We start from the raw sequence: 26,660 nt of genomic DNA on the forward strand, positions 1-26,660 counted from the left end.
GAAGCGCTGCGGGCACGGTGCGGAGCGGAGGGTGCCAGGCAGGGGCGTTAGGGTAGGGGTGCGAGGTGCCGGCGAGGAGGAGTGGCGGTGTCACTGCCCCGGTGAAGGTGAACCCCGCAGGGCAGTGCTGGGGGCGCGCTGGCTCGGGGCTGCCTGAGAGAGCGGTGGGTATGTTACACCTACATCCACCCGGGCTCTTCTTTATCCCTTTGCCTTTTAGATTACTTCTTGTTTTCTTCTTTAATGTAGGATTTTCTCAAAAAAGCCTTTGCTTGCAATCTTCTGCATTAATCCCTGTCATTTTCACTGCCCACTTGTCCATACTGCTTTTTCTCTCCCGGGGCGTTCACCTCGTGGATTCTCCTCTCCATGTTCTTCCCCGGCCATGTCTCTGCTCACTGTGTCCCAGTCCACCCCCAGCACAAGCCTGGGTTGTCATCTCATGTAAACCCCAGGTTCTAAGAACATTCCTACACGTGTAGAGCCAGTCACTGGAGAAAATGTGGGAACAGACTGATTGCACAGGGAAAGGTATTCCCCATCAGCAGGTCAGCATTAGTTGTCTGGGTGAGGGCTCTTAATGCACAACTCACTTTGCGGTTTTTTGGCCAGTCTTCCTTTAAATGTGCTCTGATGAGCTTTCTTTTCATTCTAACTTACAAATACCATTATCTATGCAGTTTGCAGGTTTTTTGAGCCTCCCTTCACAGGGCATGTTGAGCATATAAGGGAAGGTATAATTGCAGTATAGTTTTCAGGAAAATCTTTGTTGTGTATTTGTATAAGCTGGGTAGGTCATGTCTGTATTTTTCATGCAAGTGCTTATAAAGGGCCACATTTGCGTAGGAAACTGAGACTTAGAGATGCACGAGCATAATAAATGGAGAAAAACCCCAATTGTTGTTTTAAAGGGCATATGAAAAATAATATGTATGGAGTGATTTTAGCCTGTTTGTTTTGATATTTGTTGGAAAAGGAAACTGGTGTCCTTGGCTTTAGATGTTGACGTTGGTGTATTCAATTATAGGGAGACCTAACTCATACCATTAATCAGGTCTTGGGCAAATCAGTCTTGTGTCTGTTTTCCTGCTGGTAAACTGCCTCTGGTGCTGCTTTTGTTTGTAAAGTGCTTTGAGATGTAATGGTGGAAGAGCATGAAATAAATTTTTCAAGGCAGATGAAGGAGAGGATGGCACCAGGTTCCTAAGACTTGTGTTTTTTGTGAGATGGTTCAATGAACTTAGAACTTTTGCTATACAAATTACAAAGAAGACTACAATAATTGGTGATGATCTTAAACTGACCTGCCCCTTCCTGGTGGTGTAAGTTTAAAAGAAGCCTTGTTTTGTGTGTTTCAGTTGAGAATTTCTCCTTTAAGGACTTTAATCTCTGCATACCGTAAGGCACCTGAAGTGATTGATAGTTATGCTGTTTGTTTTGTTTTCTGGAGCTGTAGGAATGTGAACATAATGGCTGATGGTGTCAATGCATCTTTCTTTTTGTCTTGTCTCTTTTTCTGAATTGTCATTTCAGGAAAATGATCTCTATAACTTTCATTTTGATTTGGATTTGATGTCTTGGGACTCGGACCTTTGGAATATTACAGGCCATGCTTATGCAGGTAATTAATCTCCTGTATTTTGCAGATGTTGCTCTTCCCCTCCTGCCCCACAAGGGTGAGCTCTTAAAACTCATGTGGAACTGTTTGATGCCCTACAGCCTTTGCTCTGTGATGAGAGATAGGCTGTGTTTCTGTAGGAGATGGGTACAGCTGGCAAGGGCTGCCTAGGAGCCAAGTTGTTTAATACCTTTAATCTCCCTACATTTTCTGCTGTGTTTTGCTTTGGGAATTAAATACCTGGTGTAGGACAGTGTGTTCTTTACTTTTCCCATTGCTACAAACTTATGCAGTGAAATGTCTTTACCTGCCTCTTGCAGATGCAAACGTGAAGACAGAACCTTTATCGCCAGCCGCTTCCAGCTGTTCAGTCCCTTCGCCACCGGCTGTGGACTCTCCAGTGCAGAATGTGCCTGTATGCAAAACCCCCATGTAACACAGATAGCAGCAGCTCTGACAAACCAAAAGCCCTGGGATTTACTCCTCTGACCAAATTCATAGCATAAGAGGAAACAGCTTATTTTCCCAAACCTTGCAAAACCCTGTCAGTGGTGTTTTCTTATCTCTTCTCTGTGACCGATTCGAATAAGAACATGGTCAGCTCTCTTTCCTCATCTATGTTCAGTAGCCTTGTTGCCAAACAAAATGCCTTCTAAAGGCTTCTGGGTCTAGCAGGGTTGGCCTCTGCCTCCCATTGCTCTGGTGATGGGGAGAAGTACTTGTTGGGTTTTTTTTAGTGGTACTTGGCATTAGCCAGAATCAAATTGCAGAGTAAAACCTTTGTCCTGTTGACTGCAGCAGCAACACAGATGTGATGAGAAGCAGATATGCTCTGAACTGCTGGTAGATACTGCTCTGAGTTTCTGAAGTGTTAATCTCCTGTGCTTTGTGTCTGCAGGATGATGTGGACTTCAGCTGTAGCTCCCAGATGTCTCCCATCTCTCTCTACAGCAAGAGCTGCAGAAGCCCTGCATCCCCTGAAGGAGATGGAGGGAAGAAGCCTGCTGTGAGCATCTCTTCTCGATCTGGTAGGAGAGAAAGTTACTTTCATCCTATAGATAATGTGTGTGTCTTGCATCCAAATTAATACTATTAACTAACAGACACTAGAGTCCTATCATTTATGACTTGGATATTTGATCAGATGTATTTATTTTCAACAAATATTATAAATGGATAAAAAACCCCACACTAAAAGCTACTTCAATAGCTTGAATTATGTATTTTATGCCTCTTGGTTCAGTTCTGACTCTTTTTCCTTTTCTAGCAAATAATTCTGCCAGGAGCCTGAAGAAGTGTGGTCAGACAGTGTCCAGGCCTTTGATACAGCCCAAACCTCTTTTGCCTGCTGTGCCTGAAGCTCAGGCTAACATTGGCATCCCAGCTAAAACCATCATTATTCAGACTCTTCCCACGCTTGTGCCACTGCCAAAGAATCAGCCAGTTGTTAACATCCAGCCAGCACCTCCTAAAGGTAGGTGAATTGTCTTGACTGAGCCAGGTCTTGGTGGTAGCATTGTCTGTTTGGGATGGCTGATAGAATGAAGTTAGGTTTGGTGTATGAAAGAGGAGGAATAGGAGAAAAAAGGGTCCTACATGCATTGCTGGAAAAGCTTTAGGCTGAGAAGATGGCCTTACTCCTCTCATCCTGTCCTGTGAGAAACAGCACTCATATGGCCATTGTCTAAAATGGAAGACTGGATTATATAATTCCATTATTTGGGTTGGAAGACAGAGGCTGTGCTGAACACTGGCAGCTGTGGAGATAAAACTGCTGATTTGGAAGGATCTGTAGGGATGCTTTGCTCTGCTCTGCTTGCAATGTCAGGTGGTGCATAAGCTGATTACAGTGCTGTTCTTGTCATAACTGAAGGAAGATCCAGTAGAATCAGTTAGGATGGCTTGAAGGAAGGTGGAAAGCTTGGGGGAAGTGATATAAGCATTTTTTTTACCCACATGAAACTCTCCCACAGGATGGAGGGAGCATGGGTTTATGGCTTTTTAGCTCACTAAACCAGCATTTAATAGAATGTTGTGAAATCTGCTAAAAATTGAGAGCTGTGTCAGAGGTTAGAAAAGTTGATGATGTTAACAAGAGGAAAGTGACTTCCTGCCCCGTGATAATTCTTCATTGCTACAGTTACCCTGTTACTGGTTTTTGAAGTAGCTCAGGCTTTTATTTCTGGATCCATGGCATTGTTTCCCTCTCCAGGCGGGGCAGGAGGGACCCTGCTTGCCTTGCAGCACTTGCCAGCTGCAGTTGCTCATTTCACCAGCTGATGGCCACAGTCCCTTGCAGTTGATTGCACGGGTGCTGAGGCATGGAAGGAAAAGGAGACAAATTCTTAAGGGCACGTATCTAGAAATTATTGCAGTTGGGAAAAAATTGTCTCCATTACTGATTTCTCTTCCATCAGGGGTTCAGCCAAATCTGGAGATGCTGACATTTGATGTAACATGCCTAAGATTGTTAGACTGCTTAAAACACAGGTCGGCATTGTCAACGTGACCTAATTCTTATTCCTTCTGATGTTCCAGCTGATAAAATACCATCTGGAATAAGGAATGCTGGGGATATGGATTTCTTTGGATATAAGTCTAGTGCTCTGAAGATCAGCTTCTCCTTTTCCCTGAAGAAAAGTCAGAACAGTAGATCTGTGAGACAGGATAGAGGAAATACTTTTGAGAAAGTATGTCCATGCTTTCCTTTAACCGATGGCATGTTTGAAATTTCTCTTGTGGAGCTTCCATAACAAAAACCATAAGGATCTTTTTTCATCTGTCTAAATCCCCTGCATATGACAAGTTGGAAATGCCAGTTTGAAATATGCCTTATTATCTTCAAAGAAGCATAAGAAATTTTATTTTCACAGCCCCTTTTATAAAAGCTTAAAGGAGAAAGCATGGTCTTAGAGCATCATCTCTTTTATACATTAAAAAAAATTGAAATAATCTCAAATTCATCATTTAAGATTCTAAAACAGGGTCGTACTAAGTTATGATGTCTGTGAGATTGTGTCTGCAAAAAAAAAAAAAAAAAAAAAGAAGGTCTAGTTTTACCCCATACATGAGATCTTGGCACTAGGTAAATTTCTTCACTTTTCACCTTCCAGAAGGCTGGATAAGTGCTGTAATCCATTGTCAAGCATTTTGGTTGGAATGCTCAGTTGGAATGTGCTCTTTCTGAAAGCTGGCGAGGTCATCCTGTTACAAAGGATCAGAGAGACATTAATGTGTTTTCAGACAGCAAAATATTACTTAAGCACCTGCTTGAGTTAAATGTAGTTGTTGGACTGAAATTTCTTGGAAGTGACTGTTTTTAATTCCATTTCAAACTGTCAAAATTACCTCATTTTTTCTGCCGGCTTTTCTTTAAGCTAATTCAGCTTGTGTATGAACTTTCTTGCATAAGACATTTTTCTAAAAAAATGGTCTTAGTGTGAATTGAAGCTTCAGCGTAAGTTTTGAAAGCATAACTTGCATTGCTCTTTTTTGTTCATCTTCCATCTCTCTGCTAGTTTGAATTGATCTGTGTGGCTTGAGTCACTTCTGTGTTGTAAATTTTCCATTGAATACAGTAATAAAGTACTTTTGGAGAAAAGGGAGAAGAAGGATTGAGGAAAGTTGGCTAAATTATGTGAAAAGGTTGTTCAGAGTGCTTCAAGTATTAGCAATACTGAGTAATGTATATAACAAGTGTTGAATTTTATTAACTTTGAAGAGCTTTTGAGACAGAGCTTGGTTTGTTGGATTCCTTTAATGTCTGTAGTTTTGGTTTGCAAGATGGATTAAGAATCCTGTAAACTTTGGAACAACTTCTTTCCATTCCTGTTCTGTGCAATATACTAAAGGATTTGAGATCAGCTGTGCAGGGCAGGAAAGGATAGCAGTATGCCCCTGCAAAGTGGTGATGTATAAATCCATTTCATCCATGCTGACGCTCCTGTTCTTGTGTTCCAGGTCCATCTGTGGTGCTGCCCCAGCCTGCTGTGGTACAGCTCCAGGCTTCTGGGGTGCTTCCTGCCTCCCAGCCAGTCATTGCAGTCGCTGGAGGGGCCCCAGCACTGCAGAACCACGCGGTGAAGGCTCTGTCTCCAGCTGCTGGGAACGGCTCCAGCAGCGGCAAAATCCCGGTGACAAAGCCCTTGCTCCAGAGCAGCTCCCCGGCCATGGGGCTGGATGTAAGTTCTGACTCTGATAGCTGCTGACCAAGGGTTGTGCACCTCTTGCAGTTATCTGCCTGTGGGACCTAATGGTCCCTTGAGAGTCTCAGGAAAACTCTCAGTAGGATTTCCAGCTGTAAGAAGGGAATTTAGCAGCTTGGCACAGAATGGGGAGGAGCAGCTAAATATCTGCTGGCCTGCCTGGAGCTGCAGACCAAGTGTGCAAGTGTAGTGGCAGAAGACAGTGCTGATTGATATTTTCTGTAACTTGTCTTCTCAAGTGCAAGCTCTCAGTGGCTGGACCTCTCTTACATACAGGAAAATTTGATAGATCTGTTTTTTGATTAGTGCTAAATCACTTTTCTAATCCATATAGTAAAAACGTTTCTTTGGAAGCAGGTGAATTGGAAATTTCAATGCCTCATTCTCTTTCCATACCCATTTATCTCTCCAGATTTTACTAATGACTTTTAGAAACTTCAGTACGGAGTTCCATATGATCCTAATCTCTTCAGGCTCCCTTTTGATCATTTATTGAATGAGTAGAAGAGGGTTAAGCTCTCAACAATTACAATGTGAATAAGTAAGTTTTTCCGTAGTAGCCCACAGTAAGCAGTAGGTGTAAACTGTAGCTTTTGAGATGTGTGTGGGCTTTTTTTTCCCCTTCAGCTCTGACATCTTAACCAGCTAGCAAGCTGGATGTTAACTTGATTTAGCTCCTAGTAACTTGGAACTGCTTTGATTGCATTTTGTTGTCCAAAGAAGACGTGCTTGTGGAACGGACCAAAGCTTCTTGTTGGTGACTTCAAAACTCTGTCATTCCCCAGTGGGGTATTCCAAGAACAGTTGTGAGCTGAAGGTCCTATCACATCTCAGTGTAAGGGAGAAAACACTGGTGAAAACACGTGGAATTTTGTTGTATAGGCACCTGCTTATTAGCAGTGCAGATCACTGTTTCCCAAAAGCAGTGGGAAGCCTGTTCCTTCAGCTTCTTTGGAGGGATGTTGCTGTATAATTTCCTGGTGTCTGGGATTGCCACTCAGGCTTGATAGTAACTTTTCCTCACTAATCATTTTTGTGTGTGGGCTGCGTTTTGTAATGAAAATATTGTGCTACCAATAGTTTAGCTGCCAGAGTACAGTGGAAACTCGATATTCAAAGTGCAAGAAGCAAAGGTCTGTAGTAGGCAGAGCAGTTACGTGTGCTGCATTTTTTAATGATAATTGCCCATCATGCAAAGTTAAGTCAAGAGGCCACAAATCAATGACCTGCAGTCACTAGATTTGTGACTCCCTGTAAGCAGGGTTAGCATGGCACCTTGCCATTGTCTGAATGTAAGGTTTAATTGACAAAACTCCCTTATTGTCATCATATTCCATATACATATCCATATCCATGACATCAGGAGTCAAATGTGTAGCTGAGGTACCAAACAGGTGTTGGTTTCCAAGGGTGGTTGTGTTGGTATTTCCACCTAAAGCCATTTTAGGGAAATAGTTTTAAGACTTGTGAAATGCTGCAAATCTTACCTGTGTTTGTTACAACATGAAAAAACAGTTGCAGCTGTTCTTTGGCACATACTGTGAAAAAGTGCTTTGAGAAGAAACAAATGTTTTGGGATTCAGCTGGGGCCAGCAGGGTTAAAACATCTCCCGATTGCCTTGGACACCATATGTGGCGCTCAGGGCTGCGCAGAGGGAACTGTCATTTGAGCTCTGCAACACGTGTTATTGTTTCCTAATCTAAGCAAATGTTGCAGGATAAAAAGAAACACGGTAGGACTTTCTTTTGGGTTTAGGAGGGATAAACTGTTAGCTTAACATTCAGACTGCCAGTGGATTACACTGGGATGGGCTGATGGCTAGCTGTAGGTGTGAGGCCCTGCGTGTCCTGGTGGCACACGTGCAGCCCACTAGCCATGGAGGAAGTGCCAGAATACAGAAAATCTAGAAAAGATTAATTATGCAAAATAACTTCAGCATAAGTGTGGATTTCTGTTTGAAGAATCCTCATTTCTGTGCTGTACATTGTGTAATATTTGTGTGACATTAAGCAAATTGTGTTCTGTTGAGTTAGAGACAAAACCCAGAACTTCCATTAGAACAAAAAAACCTTGCATATGTCTTGTATTCCTGCAATCAAAGATGCATCTTCAAAGACAGCAGCTTTCGTAAGCTGAGGTAAGAAGCCAGCTAATGCTACATTGAATGGTTTGTACTTTCAGCTCTTTGTTAACTTTCCCAGCACATGTACAAAAACTCTTCAGAGTATGAGAGACATTCTTGCTTCTAGAAGTACAGCTTGTGTTGGAAGGGAGGTTAAATTTTGCTCGTAACTGAGTTTTCTTTGGAAGTAAATTGAGGTAGCGGTGTTTATTTGTAAAGCGCATGACTCTGTAAAACCTCTGAAGATAGAGGACAATCTGAATCTGGTTAGTGCTCTTTGAAGCAAGGGTTTGCAATGAACCTGCCAGTTCTCCATATTTACAGCGTTTTTGTGTGTGTCTCTGCTAGTGGTGGTGTGGTTTTCAGAGCTAGAAAGCAGAAGTTGCATCACTAATTACTGATTGTTTTTAAGGCCAACGTTCTCCCTCTATGGTCTCTGTATCCTTAGAACCAGGAGTTGCTATCTTGAGTGGAACATCAATACGATACAATTTTAAAAGTTGGAGGCTGTAGAAGAAGTTAGCAGAGCTGTTTGCTACCTTTAATCTTGGTTCAGCATTTGTGCAAAGCAATGTTGCTGAAGCAGACTGACATTATAAATTAGTTCCTTTCCCTCCTGAGTATCAAAACGCTCGGGCAGGGGGCATGTTTACCTTGGTGCTAGGCCAGCTGTGTGATGCTGATTACCATACTGCTTCCAGGTTCAGCATTCCTGTAGCACTTCACTCACACAGCTCTTTCCATTTCCTGCATCACATTTACTTGGGATTGGGTGTGGGGTTGTGGCATATTCCCTGAGAAAAGCCAGGCAAGAGCTGGAGGGCTGACCAAGAAGGACCTTAAGCTGTTTAAGGATTGTAAATTAAAATAACTTAAGGACACAAATACTGGATTTCATTTAAGCAGGGCTTAAAAATTAGTCAAAATGTAGTTGGTGAGGCATATACTGAAATGCAGATACTGCACAGAGTACCTGGAATCAGGCTGGGGAGAGTTGCTGTTCCTCACAGCATTTGGACAACTGTGAGTAAAGTAGAGCAATCTGGATAAGTGACAAATAAAATGTAGATGGCAGTGTCTGAAACAGTGACAGATGTACGTTAGGATGTACTCTTTAGTATAGAGGCACTGCACTGGTGCTCTAACACCTTATTTTCTTCAGGGAAGCATGTAGATTTGCCAGAGGTTCCAGACATGTAATTAAAAGCTGTCCAGTAATGAATAATCCTGAGCAGGTCTGCAAACAAGAATGGATGTAAACAATTTGGTCTTTTCTGAGTTCATAATGCAGAACATCTTTTTTGAAAGGGGAATGTAACTCCTTGTTTGGAATAGCACACAACTTGAGCCAAAGCTGCTGCATGAACTCATGCCTTGTTTTTTCATCTCTGAACAGTTTAAGTGATCCTGGCCCCAGACTGGTGTGTTCTGTACACTGCAGTTCTTGGCTAGCCTGAATCTTTTTTTTTGGTCCAGTTTTTATATGTCTGCAGAAGCTTTTTTATGTTAAATGTTGTACTTAAAAATTTCAAGACAAGGCTTAGTGTTAATGAAAATATGTTAAAATCTTTTCCTTCTCTACTCCCTGCTAAAGAGAGAAACTGGAGTAAGTACAACAGCTTCACTTTCACAGACTTTGGTTGGTGAAAGCAGACTAGATATATAATAAATGATCTTTATAAAAAGCAATTAGACCAACATGGAGGCAACCCAGAACATTAATGCACTGTAAAACATTTTCTTCATCTTTGTCACCAAACTGAAGCATCGAGAAGAATGGTTCTTCAAACAGCTTGTGGCCACTTTTTGTTGAAGATGCCAGTGCCCTAGAACAGCATATTGTCTGTGTGCAGGTAGATACAAGGAGAGAGTTGAAAAGCTGTGGTTAAGGTTTTTTACATAGCCAGACTCAAAATCTGAGTTAGTTAATGTTACTGTTCTGTGACAGATTATACTATTTCCCTAGAATAATACTTCTGAAATAGTTCTCATCTTTTTTCTTTAATATTCCTGCTCTGGGAGATACAGATTACACCAGAGCCTTTGCTGTTAGGTACTGAAGGATATTCAGGTCTATGTAAGATGGATCATTCAGTTATCTCTCAGTGTAATTGTCATTGAGGCACATCCAGTTACAGCTTAAAAATGTGATAGAAGTCTTCCTAATGAAAACAGTGTTGCTAATCTGTGAGGGAAAGGAAATCAACAATCTAGTGTTTAAATTTAGGATTTCAAGTAGTTTTGTATAGTTCTGCAGGATTCATCATTGTTATCCTTGTCAGCAGCAAGATGCTTTCGGTCTGGGTCGTCCCACTCAGTGCAAAACACAAAATGACTAAGTGGTAAAAGATGATGGAGTGTTCCTGCTTGGGAAAAAAATCAGTCATCAGGATTGTTGGAGGATGGGGAGGGGTTGCTTTGAGCTGTCCCAGTCTGGTCTTGCAGACTAAATGCCTGCTAGTGGTTAGAATGAATTATGTGCTCTCCTGGACAATGTTTGCTGGTTGAGCTTCATCCCGAAGGAATCCAGTTCATGTGCTCTCAGAGACTGTTCTATGATGTGAAGCAAAGCACTTTTAGTGGGACAGTCAGGAAATGTGAACCCAAGGCACACTCCTGATGTGAATTAAGATGTTAGTGTAGATGCATCCAGAGAGTGCATTTAAACTGCCGTGTAAGTGCTTGATACACACAGAAGGTGCAATCTGAGATCATCAACACCATTCAGAATCTCAAAAACTGTGTAGCATAGGTGGAAAAGGTGCAGAAGCAGGTGTAATCAGTATGCAAATGACTTCCATACAGAACAGACCAAAAAACCCTGGAAATTTCCTGTTAGGAAAGCAGATGACTGTAGCCTGATGTAGCAGATTATTGTAGCCTGTAAAATGGTGCTGGGAGAAGTCAAGGTAAAAGACATTCTTGCTGCCTTGCAGACCTGAAGATAAGTATTTTCTGTCTTTGTGACGTGATTGATCAAATCAAACTTGAGTATATGTTTGATGACACCTGCATATAGAATGCTGAGAATATGGAAGAAAAGAGAGACAGTTCAGGACCTGTTTTTTCCTTAGGTGTACCATGATCCTGAGGTGCCTCTGTGCTGATCATTCCAGCTCATTTGAAGCAGAGTATGGGAAGCTATCTGTGCAGACCTCTGACAAAGCAGAGAAGCAGAAATTCTGTGTGGAATGGAGACAGTTTTAACTCGTGGATTGTTAACAGCCTGTGTATTGTGTGTTCAGGTCAATGTCTTGAGGCGGCAGCAGCGCATGATTAAAAACCGTGAGTCAGCCTTTCAGTCACGCAAGAAAAAGAAGGAATACATGTTGGGACTGGAGGCCAGGCTGGAGGCAGCCCTGCTGGAGAATGAGAAACTCAAGAAAGAAAACAGCACGCTGAAGAGGCAGCTGGATGAAGTGGTATTAGAGGTAAGAGATTGTGATGAAAGTCTGATTTCATATGAAGACAGTTGTTCAGGTGGAAGGCGCTACAGCAGAGTTGGGGAAATACTGACTATAAAACCTTTGAGGGTTTCTAGCCCAGCATCCCAGTCCAAGCATGACTTTCACCAACTCTAGGTCAGGATAGCTGATACATTATCTGGTAGACTTTTCATTCTTTACTTCATGATGCTTCTGAATATTTCACTGGATAGAAGCTGATCATAATGTTTAAACCAAAGTTTTGTTTTTAAATAGTTCAGGAATGTATTCACACATAATTAGGCAAGTATAAATCTAAAAATCAAGTATAATTTGGTGTATGTACTTGGCTTCTGACATACCCCTGCATATGTGTACCTCTCTTCTACTCAGTGTCTTCTGTTTTCTCTGTCTAGAACCAGAAGCTCAAAGTATCATCTCCGAAGAGAAGGACACTCTGTGTGATGGTGATACTGGCCTTTATAATGTTGAATTATGGTCCATTGAGGTAAGCTGCTTAGAAATTCCTCTTTGCCTGGCAAGTTTACTGTCCTGAGATTTTTGTTTGAATCATTAATAATAGCCAGTGTTGGGTTTTAAAGCCTTGAGCTTGGAGTCTGAAATCTGTCGTTTATTCTCCTCCTGCTTAGGGGAAGATGCATCTGTATAATGGTTCCTCTTCTGGAATCCTTCTGGCAATAAGGGCTGGGTCTTTTATATCTGATTTCTCCTGGTTTGGCATTTTTTTTATTCAGTGCCAGCATACAGCAGTTTGTCTGCTCCATTTATGCCTGTAGAGATTAAGACCCGTGTTTAGAATCCTTTTAGGAAAAAAAAGTCAGACTTGGAGAGCTTATCTGCTTGCTCATACCTGTGCTAATTTCAGTAGCTATGACTTGAAGCTGCTTTAGTACTCAAAATACTCAGGAAACCCTGGTGTATATTCCATGCCTTGCAGTCCTGACTCTTAAGATGTGTCCAGCTCCCTCATTACAGAGTAAGCCCTTGTCTCCCAGGTCTGGTGAAGAAGTTGTTCCCTCTCCTTGATTAGTTGAAGTGGTTATCAGAAACTTCTCTTGTTTGAACTGTTATCAGTAGAGTGTAGAAGCCAGAGAGCAGCAGGGAAAAGCTACATCACTTGCCAGACACTTGATAAAGAAATCTGTGTAAGAATAAAAAGAAATACTTCTTGCACATACCTGTCTATTTAACTTGCTTTGGAACATAAAGACCTTTTAGATTGAGCTGTTCACTTTTTCAAAAAGGCATAATATTTCAGTAGGATCCCAGTCAGCAGTGTCTGCATTTGTCCTCAAAATCCCAGTCAAACTAAAGGAATGGGATAAATACGGAGGAAGACTTTGTTTCTGGCTGTGATAAATTTTTAGAAAGTGATGTTTGTATTTTTAGTATTAGAAAAATTGCTAAAGCTGAAATTACTTCCGAAGTATTTGCACTTACTGCAAATATTGTTTATATCAGGAAGTGAAATACAGCTGATCATTTTGCTTCAATATGGATGATGTGAAGGTAGACCATTTCTTAGTGTATTTAGGATTTGTATTGTGATTTTTGACTATCAGGCAGAAAAGTCATCTTCCAGATACTAAGGGATTGATTTGTACATCCCGTCTACATTTGAAGCATTACTACTCACTTGAGATAGATACTGGTTGAGAATTACTAGAACCAGTCATCTTTCTGAAGCTGGGGGAAATGTACTTGTGTCTGCATTGCAGTGAGATGATGGTATGCATGAAATTCTTGTTCGTGATGAAAGGCTTGGGAACAGAGAGATGGGTGGGAAGTCTTTTACCACAGTGCTCTGAAGTTTTGTGGCATTTTCCCTACCCCCAGAAAAAAGCAAGGTGTTGAGCTCAATGGCAAGGCACTGCTGTCAGAGTGGTCTGGAAGGTCGTGCTGTGTTCATGTCTTTGCAGCACTCAGTAACTATAGGAATGTGACAGGGTTAACTTCCTGACAGGTTTGATGTTTAATAAAGTAGATAAAGCAAGAAGAAATCCTTGGGTGTCTGACTGTTCCTGGCCTGTAGAGTAGCTGAGCATGCCAGTGTAACTGCTGTGCCTGAACCAGGTGGTTTGCATCAGCGCTGGATTTAGGCAATGAAGAGAAATGTAATTGCAAATTTGCAAGGAATTACTCCTCCTGGGGTTTTTTTTGTCCACCCTAGCAGAAGAAATGCTCATGCTGCAGTTAAAATCCTAGGCTGTATCAAGGTGGTGTGAATGTTTGATTGTGCAATACACTTTAGAAGACCCAGAATGTGAGCTATACAGACAATTTCTTTAGATTTCACTCCTCCCATACACATTTTCTTCCTTTTATAAAGGTGTCATTGAATGGCAGCTCCACGAACATGACAGGATTGCTGTTCTGCTTAGTCCTTAACAGCAGAAGCTTCCAATATATGTCCTTTTTTTCAGTCCCTGCAATTTCTTACAGAAACAAGTAACTTTTTTTTTTATAATATCCATGCTAGCTTATAGTTCAGCAAAAACACTATTTCCCCCCACGTAGCTAACTGTGGAATCCTTAATTTCCATGCAGTGGTTAGCTGGAGGTAAATATGTTCTGAAACCTCGTGTTGCCGATTTTTCTATGCAAGAAATCATTTCACTTGCACACCTGAATGGAGGTGTGCCAGCATTTAGGCTCAGGATGTTTTGATCCAAACATACTAGCAGTGAATATTTTGTTACTTAAAACCGATGAACCATTGCAAAGAGAGTGTGACATCCAAAAAAGCAAAATAATGGGAAATTCACCCCCTAAAATCTGTAGCAGACTTTTAAATTCCCTTTGCTGGCTTTATTGTAAGATGCTTCTCAAGTTCTTGTGGGAAGTGGTAGGATTTTTTGAAGACTAGGGGTAAAACAAAAGGGCACATGTATAGGTTACCTCTTTCTGTCAAATCAGAGAAAGCAGAGAAACAGTTGGGTTGTTTAGGGTTGGGGATGTGAGGCTGAAGAACAGGCAGTCCTGCAAAGCCTCCATGGCCTGCAGTGGATCAGTGAAGGTGCAGTGTTTGGGCGCTCAGCGTTCCACAGAACAATCCCATCTGGATGGGTGGCTGATCTCAGATTGCACATTCTGTGTGTATCTGTGTTTTCCTCTGCATTAGTGGATGTGTGTGCACTAATTATGACTAACACATAATTTTTTTTAATCAGTCTTAAGTCTTGCTGCCTGTGTGTGTGGTGAGATGTTTGTAATGGTTCATGGAGGATGCTGAGATTGCTGTTCAGCTGTTTTAAGATTATGGAAAGCAGTCCAGGATGTGGCAGCCCTTGGCAAATGAGTTTAGCAGATAAAATTATTCTGCTGACATGGGTTTTCATGCTGACAGATAGCGTGGGGGTAATCTGTAATGCTGAACTTGGGAATTTGGGGGTGGGGGTGAAAGTCTGGTAGGGAAGTTGGCTTGTTGACACAAGAAATCTGTTTGAAAATACTGGAGGGAGAGTGCTGCCCAGTCTGCTTAATTACTGACAAGCCTTTCAGAGCATCCTTCAGTTTTTGACACAGCACCATGGTATCTCTAAGAAAAGAATACAAGTCTAATTATATAGAAATTGAATGCCAGTGCAATTTGAAGATACGAAAGGGGCTTGTGTGGAGCTAGTGGTCACTCTGCATTAGGTAGCTCTGTGTTACTAAACTCTTTGGGTTTGTTGCTGCTTTGTATTGAAAACTGAAGCTTTCAGTTATTAAAAGTAGAACTAATGTAGCAGAAATTCTGTTAGTGTTTCTCTTTTATCTGTGTGTTTTATACTAGAAGAGAGGCGCCCAGGAATTTCCCATGTGTGTGTCAGTGAACTATTCGGTAATCTCAGTGAGTTATTTGGATTTGGATTCAACACATATAAAAACCTCCTTTTATTATTATTTAAGAGTGATTGGTGAGGTGTGTGGAGGGAAAAGGGTACATTTTGGTTCAGCTCACTACTGAGATCACCCCCTTGCCCCAGCCTTGCATTCCGTGAGGTGCAAGGCAGGAACTGGCAACCAGCAGCATTGGCCTAAAGGCAGGGAGCACACAGGCTTTGGCACACAGCAGGGCTGGGAGCTGGAACCAGGGCATCTGGAGCTGGGTGTCCCTGGGAGCCAAGTTCTCCTGCCTCCATATGTGCTTTCTGTGGAGCTGGTGTTGGTCCCACTCCCAGCTGGCATGGCATCCCTGAGACATGGCTGGCTGCTGCCATTGACAAACATCTGATTAGCTGTGCTGGGTTTTTAGCACTTACAACATCAAATCTGGTCATTTTCAAATTATTTCAGTTCCTATATGCCTTTTTCTCCTCCTTTGATTTTGACATTTGTGTTGGACTATGCCTTAGAGTAAACAGATCTGAAAATGTGTTAAACAAGCACAAACAAGGCTGAAACAAATGGCAACCAAGCACATGTTCTAGTCTAAACAATCCATATATTTATTTTGGAAATATTTTTATTTTGATTCTCTTCCCTGTTCTCATTTCAATATAAATTGTCTTGTATGTTTGTTTTGGTTTTTTTAATGCAAGTCCTACATAGTGTGATAGTAAAATATTTGCAGGAAAATAACCCAAGTCACATGTAAAAAGCAGGGAAAGGAGAACAATCACAGAAGATGCAAAAGATAAATTTTCTGCATCTCTTCTTGGGACCATAGCAGCAAAGCATGTAAGCTGGTGGCTGTAGCATTATCTTTTTGGCTAGAAAAAGTGTTCAGCTAGTTTTTTCTTTCCCCATAATCAGTCTGCATAAGCTTACAGGGTGGTTGTCACCTAGCAGCAATCTTAGAGCATTTATTAAGATGTCAGCCAGCCAGAATGTGTCCTAACTACCACTTTAGCTATGTAGTGGACAGAAAACAAAAATATGAAGTTGGAGGGAGGAAAGGCAGATTTGCCAAGAGATGGGAACAGGAGGTTTGAGAGGGTGGTGTGATACTGGTTTTTTAGTATTATTATAAATTTTGTGGTTTTTTACAAGTTGGCCACCTCTGTATGGCTGGAATCCCTTTCAAACTGGAAAAGAGACTTGGGGATATGCAGAAAGCAGTATTTGTGGTGGAGGATGACTGAGGTGGTGATTGATGTAGCTCAATACAGCTGCTGCTGCTTCAAAACCTCTTGTGTCTCCGACCTCAAGCAGCTGCAGTAGAATGGCCGGCCCTTAGCAGAGATTTCATTGCAGCTCCTCTCCAGGGTGTCCTCCTGGATTTTCCTCTACTTTCCAGGACTATCCTGGAAACTGAATAATCTATTAAAAATTTAGATCCACTGAGCAGTTACAAGTAAAGACACTGGCCTGGCTGGCTGAGAAGTGATTTGTCATTTGAAATGAACTTTTGATTCCTGGAGGACTTAGGGATGTGTCTAATTTCTTAAATTGGTAGCACAAACAGGAAAAAAAAATGCAGAAGTGCTAAGAATAATCATCTTTTACTAAAAATGAGGAAATTGCCCAAGGATTGTTCAGTTTGAAAGCTACCATGACCTTCTGTGTGTGAGGATCAAGTAATGAAAATACAAGTCTTTGATAGCAGTACCCAGATTAGTGTCCCACCCAGTGTGCAGCGTGCTAGTCAGCACTACTGGGATCTGCTAAGCTTTTGGGGCATGAAGAATTTGGGCTGCTGACAGCACCATCCATTGGGCACACCTGTATTGGTGTCACTGTGGTCTAGTGCCCTTAGCCAAGCTGAGCAATCTTGAGCTGGCATGTGGGAGACCAGGATTATTCTGAGGTGCATTCAGCAGTGCTGTTGTGCAAGTTTGCTGTTGTTTGAGACTTTATGCTGGACTCTTTGATTAAAGAAAGAGATCTGTTGTGTGGTCAGCAGGAGCGTAGGGATACCTCAGTGATGGGGTGTTGCAAAGTTAGAGGAATAATGCCAGCAGGGAGCATTTTCTGTGTGGGCAAAGGAGCTGATCTTGTTCCCATACCATCACATGCAGCAAGTGTTGTGTTGCTGCAGAGGTGTGGGAGCTGTGTGTTTGTGCTGGGGTCTGTCAGTGCAGATCCCACCCACAGCTCCCAGGCCAAGGTCCTGGCGTGCTGCCCTGGCAGGTGACCTCAAGCAGTGACATGGTATGTTCAAAAACATCCCAAATGCCCTTGAGTAGCATGTGCTGAGTAGGCTGAAGTCTGGCACCTGGCCCACATGAATGGCAGTGACCAACAGCTCAAACAGCATTCTTTTGGCCTTACATCAGTTTGTTTCCTTAACATTTCTTCTGGACTCTGTGTGTGCTCCTTCCCGCCTCCATTCCAGAGCAAAGTGGGGCAGGTTGGTTGGAACCACGGATGGCTTGCAGGAGGAGTGGAACTTCCAAACTCACAGTGACTGCTCAAAGCTTCTCTACGAGGGGTTCTGAGAGCAGAGAGCTGCAGATCATGGGCTGTACTTCAGGGTCAGTTTCTTTTCCTCAGTTCATCCACTCCTGGGCTTTTTTTGCACTTGGTGAAGGATAGAAAAGGATTTCTGCTTTTTGCAAGCCTCAATAGCCTCTCATATGTCTTCAGGAGGCTGATAGGCTTGAATGTGATGTATAGTAAACCTACATACAAATGATGACAGTCAAATGCCTATTAATTTCTTACTCACTAGTAGAGAGGAACTGGTGAAATGTGAAGAAAAAATTGTGGGTTGAGTGCCTGAGGCATAAAACAATGCCATGTAAGGCAGTCCCATGGCTTCTGGCTGTCAAGGAGAGATGAAGCCCTCTGGGTGTTTTAGCAGAAGCATCGGGAGACATTTGAGGCTCTTAACACTTGTAGTACAGGAAACTTGATATGATGTTTGTGACACTGAAAGAACATGTTTCAGTGCTGAGCTGAGTGTACATTTGTGTTGGAGATGGCCCAAAGATATAAAACTGCTTCTGCAGCACACCTTTGGTCTTGTGTTGTAGTTTCTCCTTGAAGACAGAGAGAGAAATTGAGAGAAAAAGGACAGGCTGAGTAAATTGGACATGGGTCTAGGTTCCAGACCTTTCAATACCTCTCTTGATAGGTTGATGCTGGAATAAAATTGGATATCTTTGGTTTTCTTACAAATTACAACTCTGGGAGCAGGAAGGGATTCCTTCCTCTGTCCTGTGCTGATCACAGCCACCAGCTTTGGCAATAAAGGCCAGATAATGGTACGGAGTTTTCTAAGCCAAAAAAAAAGTGCTCTGGGTGTCAATATCTGATTTCTTCCTTTCCTTTTCAGAGGCTTTATTAAAAATTTGCTATTTAAATAAATTGTTATTTAAAGCATGCAAAACACAGCAAAAATATACAAAAACTCCTCTTTGGGTTGCTTTCCTCCTCTTCCACTGCAGAGGAAGAAGGCTGGGCTGCTCTCTCCAGCCCAGCACTCGGAGGAGGGCAGCTGTGGAGCAGCCCTCAGGAGCAGGCAGAGCCTTGCTGTCAGCAGATGGTGCACTCATTGGGAGTAGAAACAAGAAATACTTTCCAGAGAGTGTCTGGCACTATGGCAGCCTTGTCTGGAATCAGTTAGGAAGAGGACAAGGTCTTTGGTTGGTGTCTCCTTGCAATGTCAACTTTAGCTTGTTGGAAACTTCCCAGCTCATTCTCAGAGTTCTGTCCCCAGAAAACTCTTTGTTATGATACCACTATTGGCTTTCGTCTACAAATTACTGTACAACTTAAATGTCAGTATTCAAAACTTGAAATGCACAGGATTTGTTCAGCCAGAAGCACAAATGAAATTTAGTTTGGGCTCCTGGCAAGACTTGCTTTCACATTTATCAAACTGACATTCAAACCAAAGAAGTAAAAATACAGCTAAAATATCAGGTGCCGTTGAATGCCTGGAGAAACCATGGCAGGAGTGCTGCTTTTCTTTCCCTCTTATAATCAAATTTATCTACACGTCGGAACAAACATCTGCATGAAGTATTTAGTGGTTCTTTCTTTTTTCCCTTGGATCTGGTTTTGCATCTGAACAAGCCAAGAGCTCAGCCAGCTTGGACAGGGTGTTTGTGGCTTGTGAAAACCCTTTCAAGCTCATGGTGTCTGGGATGTCCAAATGCAGGCTCTAAAGCCTTGCTAGGCACCCCAGGTGTGTGAGTGAGCTAAACAGAAGATTCCAACTTTGAAAAGACTGTCTTGCCCAGTAAAGCCAATTCTTGGTTTCAGTCTTTTTTGGCTTGGAATGTGGGGCAGTAACTCTGTTCCTGCAATTAGCAGGACTTGCACAGGGCGGGTATGCCAAATTGCTCTTCCTTTTCCAGCTTCTCATCTTGTAGCTCAACAGGATGAAAAAGCTGACAAGGCTTTTGCCATCTGTCATATTAAACCGATACTTAAACTAACTGTTGGTATCTTAGTTGAAAACACTGTTTTTCTGAAGCTTTCTTCCCTCTGAATGGGATCTTCTACCTTTCTTTTTCACGTTTTCTGGCCTCTTCTGCCTGATGCTTTTAAATGCCCAGTATTTACTTCCTCTTCAGTGTCATGGTGCTGAGATCTGTTCTGTAGACCATTCCTGTTGCTGCTTGTCTTGTTGCTATTCTGCTTGGCACTTGTGAAGCTCAGCATGCCTGAGGTCGGCAGATGGTTCCAGATGCGGCTCTGCAGGACAGGTCCATCATCATCCCGGCTGCTTGAAGGGATTCCTTGCTCCTAAGTCATGCTTTTCCCCCATATTAATTTGAGATGAAGAAGGAGGAATACTTCTGGTACCCTGTCTCAGGCCCTCAGGTAGCCACGTGGCAAGGAAAGGACTTGAAGAAGCTGGAGGACATGGACCATTACCTGCACATCCTCTCCTATTTGTTTCCTGAAGATGGAGCCCTATTTATAGACAAACTTCACTAGTGTTCCCTCTGGGGAGAAGGGAAGAGGAAGAAATTATGCAACAGAACATCTTCTGTTCAGATAGGGAAAAAACTAACAAAACTAGCAAAACTCCCCAAGTAATTAGAAGGCAAAAGTGGAGCAGGATTTCAATTTGTGAGGCTTTTCCTTATCCAGAACTAAAGTTATTTTGGTTTCAGGTCATTGCCACAAACCAGGGGAGCAACAAAGGGGATTTTTACATTTATTTTTTTTCATACATATCTGAGACATTGAGAAGGAACAGTCATTTGCAATGTCCTAGAAAAAGAATGGGAAAGAGGGAGTGCAAAAGTGGCCTATATAGCAGAAATTGCTGCTAGCTCTGCTTCTAAAGAAAAATTAATGATCCTGATAAAGGAAAGGGCATTGGAAAAAATACCCTGATATCATATCTTGTTCTCAAGTTTGTGTTCACATTGTCAGAAGTGGGCACCATGGTTTATGCCTGTAACGATGGCAAAGCATACTCTGTTCACCTCCTTCTTTGCCTTTTGCTTTTGAATGTATCTTCTTTCAGGTTGAAGCATCCCATGCTCGGTTGATGAAAAGATACAGATATTTTATGCTTGAGGAGAGGGAAAATAAACATTTCCTCTCTTCTAGAGCTGATGCAATAAATGTGGTGTGTGTGGTTTAGAATGGGTGTGTAGCTAGAACAACTAAATCACAGAAAGGAAGATTAGCTGTGCTTGTGGTGCAGTGTGTGTCTTTATCCTTGGTTTGGATTTGTCTCTGTTGTTCAGAGTTCAGGGTGAACTGCAGTGGGAATGAATTGTATGTGACACTTCACCTCGCCAAGCTGGAACCTGAAATAACAAGAATTGCTTTTGCAGGATGAGACAAATAGGAAGGAAGAGCATCATGGATAAAAAGCAGTTTGTTGCAGTTCTTTTGGTTAGATTTTTTCTCAGCTTTAACTAACTAATTATGTGGACAGTTTCTCTGGCTCTGTGTGTCATTTTGAATGGGAAAGAAGAGAAGTAGGGTGACTAAAACACCAGATCCAGGAGGTCCAGCAGCACACTGGATGGCTGATACACTTCAGGCTGTGGAGAAGGGATTTGCAGGAGAATTAACAACTTTCAGATCTTCTGAGGGATATTCTTGGTCTAATTAATAAAGTGCCATGTACTTGTAGCTGTCATGACTCCAGATTAAGCACAGTAAGGGCATTTCACAGGTGAGTGGCTTCCAGCAGGGATGTGAGGCATCTGTTTAAACATCAGCCTTAGTTTTGATCTCTGGTTCTTGGGCTTGAGATGCTGCCAGTTGTGCTGATGCTTTTGTTGGCAGAGAATAGATGTGATCTCATAAAACCTAGTAGGTAGTGGGGATTGATTCTGTAAAATTGGATAGGCCTGGTGTTGCCTGATAGGAGGTAATGAATAAACCACCCAGCTTTCTGTGCAGTGGAAGCAATGAGACATTTGAATACCACTGTACACAGGCAGTAAGGAAACTGTAAGTACTTTTCTGCCCATTGGCACAAGTGAAGCAGAGCCTGTAGCATTTCTGCTGCCCTCATTCCGTGCTGCTGCCTAGAAACCTGGAGGAGAGGAGGCAATCAAAGCAACATCAGCCCAAGTCTAGGATTGTCCTGACTTCTCTGGTTCAGAACATGACACAGTTGCTCACAGGGTCACTGCTAATAGGAGTGCAAAAGTGTTGGCAAAAGAGAAGGAATTTCTAGGCAATTTTGTCTGCCTTCTGCTTAATTGTGGAGTATTTAATCTGCCCTCCTTGCTAGGTTTTGCCTGTCTCTATTTGTATTTGTTGCCTGTTGCAAAGTGATGCCATGTAAAACCAGGAAATACTCATCTGCTGGACAGGAGGGGTGGGGCATGAGTTAAAATACATTCTGTGAACTGCTGTCAGCACGAATGGCAGAGATCTCATCAGCGTGCTGCATTGCATTTTTATGTTTTCACTCTGTTGCTGCTGGTGATGCTCTGCTGTTGGCAGCCAAGAAGGTTAGGATTTGGGTTTGTAAACATGCATATTTCAGGAAGCAACTGTGTTATGAAAGAGGAAAGCCAGCCACTGGAGTGGAGAAATTGAAGTATTGCTTCTGTGCTTTTGAGAGCTGTCCCTTGTAGCTCACTGTTGTGAAGATGCAGGTCTGGTACAGCAGCGGTGGGGTTGCCTGTTCACATGTGCAGTGCTGCTCCCTCTCTGCATGGAGGGCAGCACAGACACTCCTGGCTGGCTGAGCAGCCTCTAGGACAGGATCCTTCAGTCCATGCCAGCACGCACCAGATCAGGGTGTCTGACACCATGGCTTGTTGCTCATGGGGCTGTTGGCCCTGCCAGTTGTTCTAAATCCAAGTAGAATTGAACATATTTAGATTTGTGTACGGTCCTGGTAGATGTCTGGCATAACATTCCAGGCTTGCAGCTGCACGGAATTTGATAGCTAAGTTTTCCTTACATGTTGTATTCATATAAACTATGTAGATTGTACTTTGAGTCTGATGAAAGTAGAAGTTTTGGCGTGCTTTGACTTGATTGTAGATCATTTTCTTATCCCTGTAGACCTGGGTTACAAGCAGAGTGTTCTTAGTTTCAGCAGGTGAAGTTTGTGTGAGGGAATGTGAAAACTAGAGCATCTGAATCCTTCAATCAATTAAAACTGAAAAAGAGAACAGAAATGCCTTTCTGACTACTACTGCTTTGAACAATGATATTATAATGACACCTCAGTTTTTTACAGTAGATACAACATGAACCTTATCCATGTAATGTAACAGCAGCCAGAAACTTCTCCACCTGAGTGTTTAATGCCTTACAGAAAAGTGCCTTGCAGACCTCTTACGTGTGTGATACATTTTACTATGTTTATTATGTTTTCCAGTGTATTTGAAAAGGATCCCAATGGAGTAGATTCCACTGTGAGTTCTAACCACCGGACCAGAAATCTTCTGGAGTTCTCAGCTCACCAGGAGTCCAGCACAGCTCAGAAGATACCTGAGGGCATCATTTCCGAGAAGAGTAACGGGTGAGATCAAAATCTTTTACGTATTTTGGGTGGCAGAGGGCACTGGTGCTTTTAGCCCTTGCTCACCTTTTTGGCCGGTGCTCTTGCTGCTTTTACAGAGTACCTGAGTTCTAAGCACAGTGTTTTGAGAGCTTCTCAGTTTGCTTTTCAAATGAATCTGATGTTTTATCTCTCCGAGTACCCAATGTGTAGAGCTTCAGGAGTGTACATGTGGTTGTGCTGCACAGTGTTAGGGAAGAGAGCTTATCCACAAGTGCTTGTCACCAAGACTTTCAGGACCTTCTTCAATTCAGCTGTTTGCTTTTTTCCTCTGGTCTGTATTTTAGGTTGCATAGTTGTGATAGCTGTCATGTTATATATCTCTTCTTACTTTTCAAGCTGGAGTACTTGTTTTCTTAGTTGCTCCAGAGAAGACTGGGGAAGTTCACAAGTAAGGACACACTATGCACTTAGCAGTGTCGTTTTCATTTTAAAAAGTCCATCTGAGTCCATCCCTGTGCTTATCCATTAATTCAATACTGCCTTTCAGGCTTCCTAGATCTCCAGCATGCAGTGCATAAGTGAACATATAATTGCCTCCAGATTGAAGTCTGGCTAATACAGCTCATGTTTTCCCGTTACAAGATCTATCCTATTAGACTGTCCCTTTCCAGCAGAGTGTTTTGGCTGGTTGAACAAAGCCAGGCACAGATGTGCAGAAAGCCCTAATGTATTTTGCCATGCAAAAAGAAAGCAATAAATCAGGAGCATTTTAAGGCTGTAGCCATGGCGAGGGCTTTGTATCCTACATGCTGTGTTTCAGACCATGACCTGTGGGACAGAAGAGTGGAGTGGTTCTCTTAGGAGGATCTGCTCATGCCTGTACCTCCTTTTCTTTCTCTGCTTCACCCTGGGTTTGGCAAGCTGTGAGCTCTTTGCTGCATATTCTTTATCAGTCCTAGATGCAGTAGAGAGAAGCGGACATGAAGTTGGAGAGAAAGCTGGGAAAGGGAGGGGATTATGAATAAGGCTTTCATAAGCTCTTACACCTGATTTTTCAGAAAGAAGTTGAGGTTCAGGAGCTACAAGTCTGTCAAAATCAAGAGGACTAAAGCTGTTACATTGATAACCAGTCAAGAGAGAAACCTACATTAGGTATTTGGTGATAAATAGTTAACCCCTCAGGAATTGCTGAGAGTGTTATGGATTTTTGTACTGAGAAATACATGCTCCTTTTCACTTCTTATCAAAACTAAGCTAGTTTCTGGAGACAGAGATGTAAATCTTCTCCATTCAGTTATGATATAGTTTGTGGCTGCTCAGTTGTTATATAGGTTATGGTCTTTCTATCTGCATGGTTTTAGTGGATAATGAATTTAGTATTTCTGTAGCAAGTCTTGCACAGCTCTGGAATGAAAAAGAAAGTTGTGTCTGCAGACATCACATAGTTTGCATACTATGAGGAATATTTTACAGACTGCATATTCTATCAATATCTGGCCTTCTTGGGAAGAGATCCAACATCTGCTAACGTTCATCTGTCTGCCCTGCACTGAGAGCTGTCAGCCCCCTTTGAGGGATTGACTAAGAACATTGGATGTTTGATAGGAATTGTTACTCACCTGTTTCAGAGGTCTCACAGGAGCAGCTGTAACATTCATGGGTCTGCTGGTGATAGTGCTCATTCTCTGGCTTTGGTCAAAGGGTCATGAAAAAGTTTTTTAAGGGATTTCTTGCTTTGCTTTTGTTGATTTTTCCCAGGTATAACCGTTCTGTATCTGATAACAAAGCACTAATGATAGTCTCAGAAGAACCACTGTTATATATTTCACCACCACCACCCCCCTGCCGGCCTCTGATCAACAGGACAGAGTCACTGAGGTGAGAAAATAACCCGTTGCGAGCATTTACAGTTTATTAGGGGTTGATACATCAACTCTGTGTTGGCTGAGTGCTGCTGGACAGCTGTGGATGATACTGTTGTCCATTCATGGTGCTTATCCAGTACGTGACCAGTGTCTCCTAAGTGTCTGCACTGTCCAATGCCTGCTGTCATAAGGACAGATCCACTTGGATCTTTGTAATCTTTCCATGATTTTTAGTAATGATTTTCACCACTCTTTTTTCACACTGGTCATTTGCAATAACCAAATAACAATTTTCTGATTGTCTGGGGGGTTTTCATGACTTAAAAGAGAGATCACTTCATATGTAGAAGTGTTAATGATGTGGAAATCAAGTCCAGCTAAAAGCCTTTCCCAGCTGAGTTATATAAAAGATGGTCTTCTGTTCTTCAGCTTCTGATAGAAGCAGTCTGAACCTGACGTTGCAGATGTTCTTTTTTCACTGTTAGAAAACACTTAGCTCCACTTTTTCCGTAGATATGAGTCACTAACCTTATCTCCATTCTCTTTGTCCATTCTTTCTCTCAGATTTATTTGCCAAAAGTTATCCTTAATCAATAATTTGTCTTGAATTGATCAACTTGTGGTTTTAAATTTCAGTAGTCCTTCTAGTGATTTCAAAATTACTGTTCGTTGGGCAAAAGAAAGGACTGTATCTATTTTATGTGGGAACACCCGTGAATCTAATACTTTATAGATAAATCTTAAAATTGTATTTTCTTCATGTGGTATTAAAAATAAGTTATCATAAGGTGAAATAATGGTAATCTTCAGTGTCTATGATGCCTTGTAGTGGCTACCTAGAACAGAGGCTAGACAAGACTAAGAGAGTAAAAGCAGGTATTTATTAAAGGCCTTCAATAGGTACACCTTGGGCAGTCGAAGCCCACCCAAGGCCTACACCCAAAAATGGATGACAGGTCATGAGTTTTCATACTTTTGTATGTTTGATCCATTTGCATATTGGGTTAATCTTCTTATTACAGGTTCAGGTAATGAAGTAATTTAACCCAAGTTTGCACCCCCCCAACTCACTTTTGTTTATGTTTCTCAGGGCCTAAGGCAGTGAGGTGTCCTTGATTCCCAGGCCTAGAGAGCAATTGTTGTGACTGACCAAAATGTGAAGACAGTAGCTAACACTGTATATGGAGTTTAGAACTATACGCTAAAGAACTGCAGGATTACAAATATATGAAAAATATACAAGCTAAAATCCTAAGGCATCATCTATATGGCAGCTAAACCGTTGTATAACACTAAACCATTGTGCCAGTGTTGTTTGCAGTCTGTGCTGATGCTCTGCTTTCCTAGGCTGACCCATGAGCTGCGAGGATGGGTGCACAGGCACGAGGTGGAGCGCACGCGGTCCCGGCGGCTGAGCAACAGCCAGCAGCAGCGAGCACGAGTCCCGCAGGTATGCGAGCAAAAAATCGTTCCGTGGAACACTCTGCCTCACTTGCTTGCGCTTGGCATCATACACAAAAGTGGCCATCGTGCCTGTAATTAGGGCAGCCAACACATCCCATTTGAAATTGCTGTGTTTGGTTGATTATTG

The 26,660-nt window shown here is 42.2% G+C and overlaps 1 protein-coding gene across 1 annotated transcript in view; it reads left to right on the plus strand.

The window, feature by feature from the left end:
* The first annotated feature begins 1,485 nt into the window (after window positions 1-1,485).
* ATF6 (activating transcription factor 6) overlaps window positions 1,486-26,660 on the plus strand; it is a 70,757-nt gene continuing 45,582 nt past the window's right edge. The window contains exons 1-10 of the mRNA XM_031061665.1: window positions 1,486-1,621; window positions 1,939-2,033; window positions 2,517-2,646; window positions 2,886-3,092; window positions 5,579-5,799; window positions 11,192-11,377; window positions 11,788-11,879; window positions 23,079-23,222; window positions 24,963-25,082; window positions 26,417-26,519. Of these exons, the coding sequence (XP_030917525.1) occupies window positions 1,486-1,621; window positions 1,939-2,033; window positions 2,517-2,646; window positions 2,886-3,092; window positions 5,579-5,799; window positions 11,192-11,377; window positions 11,788-11,879; window positions 23,079-23,222; window positions 24,963-25,082; window positions 26,417-26,519 (1,434 nt within the window). The remainder of the gene's footprint in view (window positions 1,622-1,938; window positions 2,034-2,516; window positions 2,647-2,885; window positions 3,093-5,578; window positions 5,800-11,191; window positions 11,378-11,787; window positions 11,880-23,078; window positions 23,223-24,962; window positions 25,083-26,416; window positions 26,520-26,660) is intronic.

The sequence above is a fragment of the Geospiza fortis genome, unplaced genomic scaffold (assembly GCF_000277835.1).
Source record: "Geospiza fortis unplaced genomic scaffold, GeoFor_1.0 scaffold5, whole genome shotgun sequence".
Taxonomy (NCBI): domain Eukaryota; kingdom Metazoa; phylum Chordata; class Aves; order Passeriformes; family Thraupidae; genus Geospiza; species Geospiza fortis.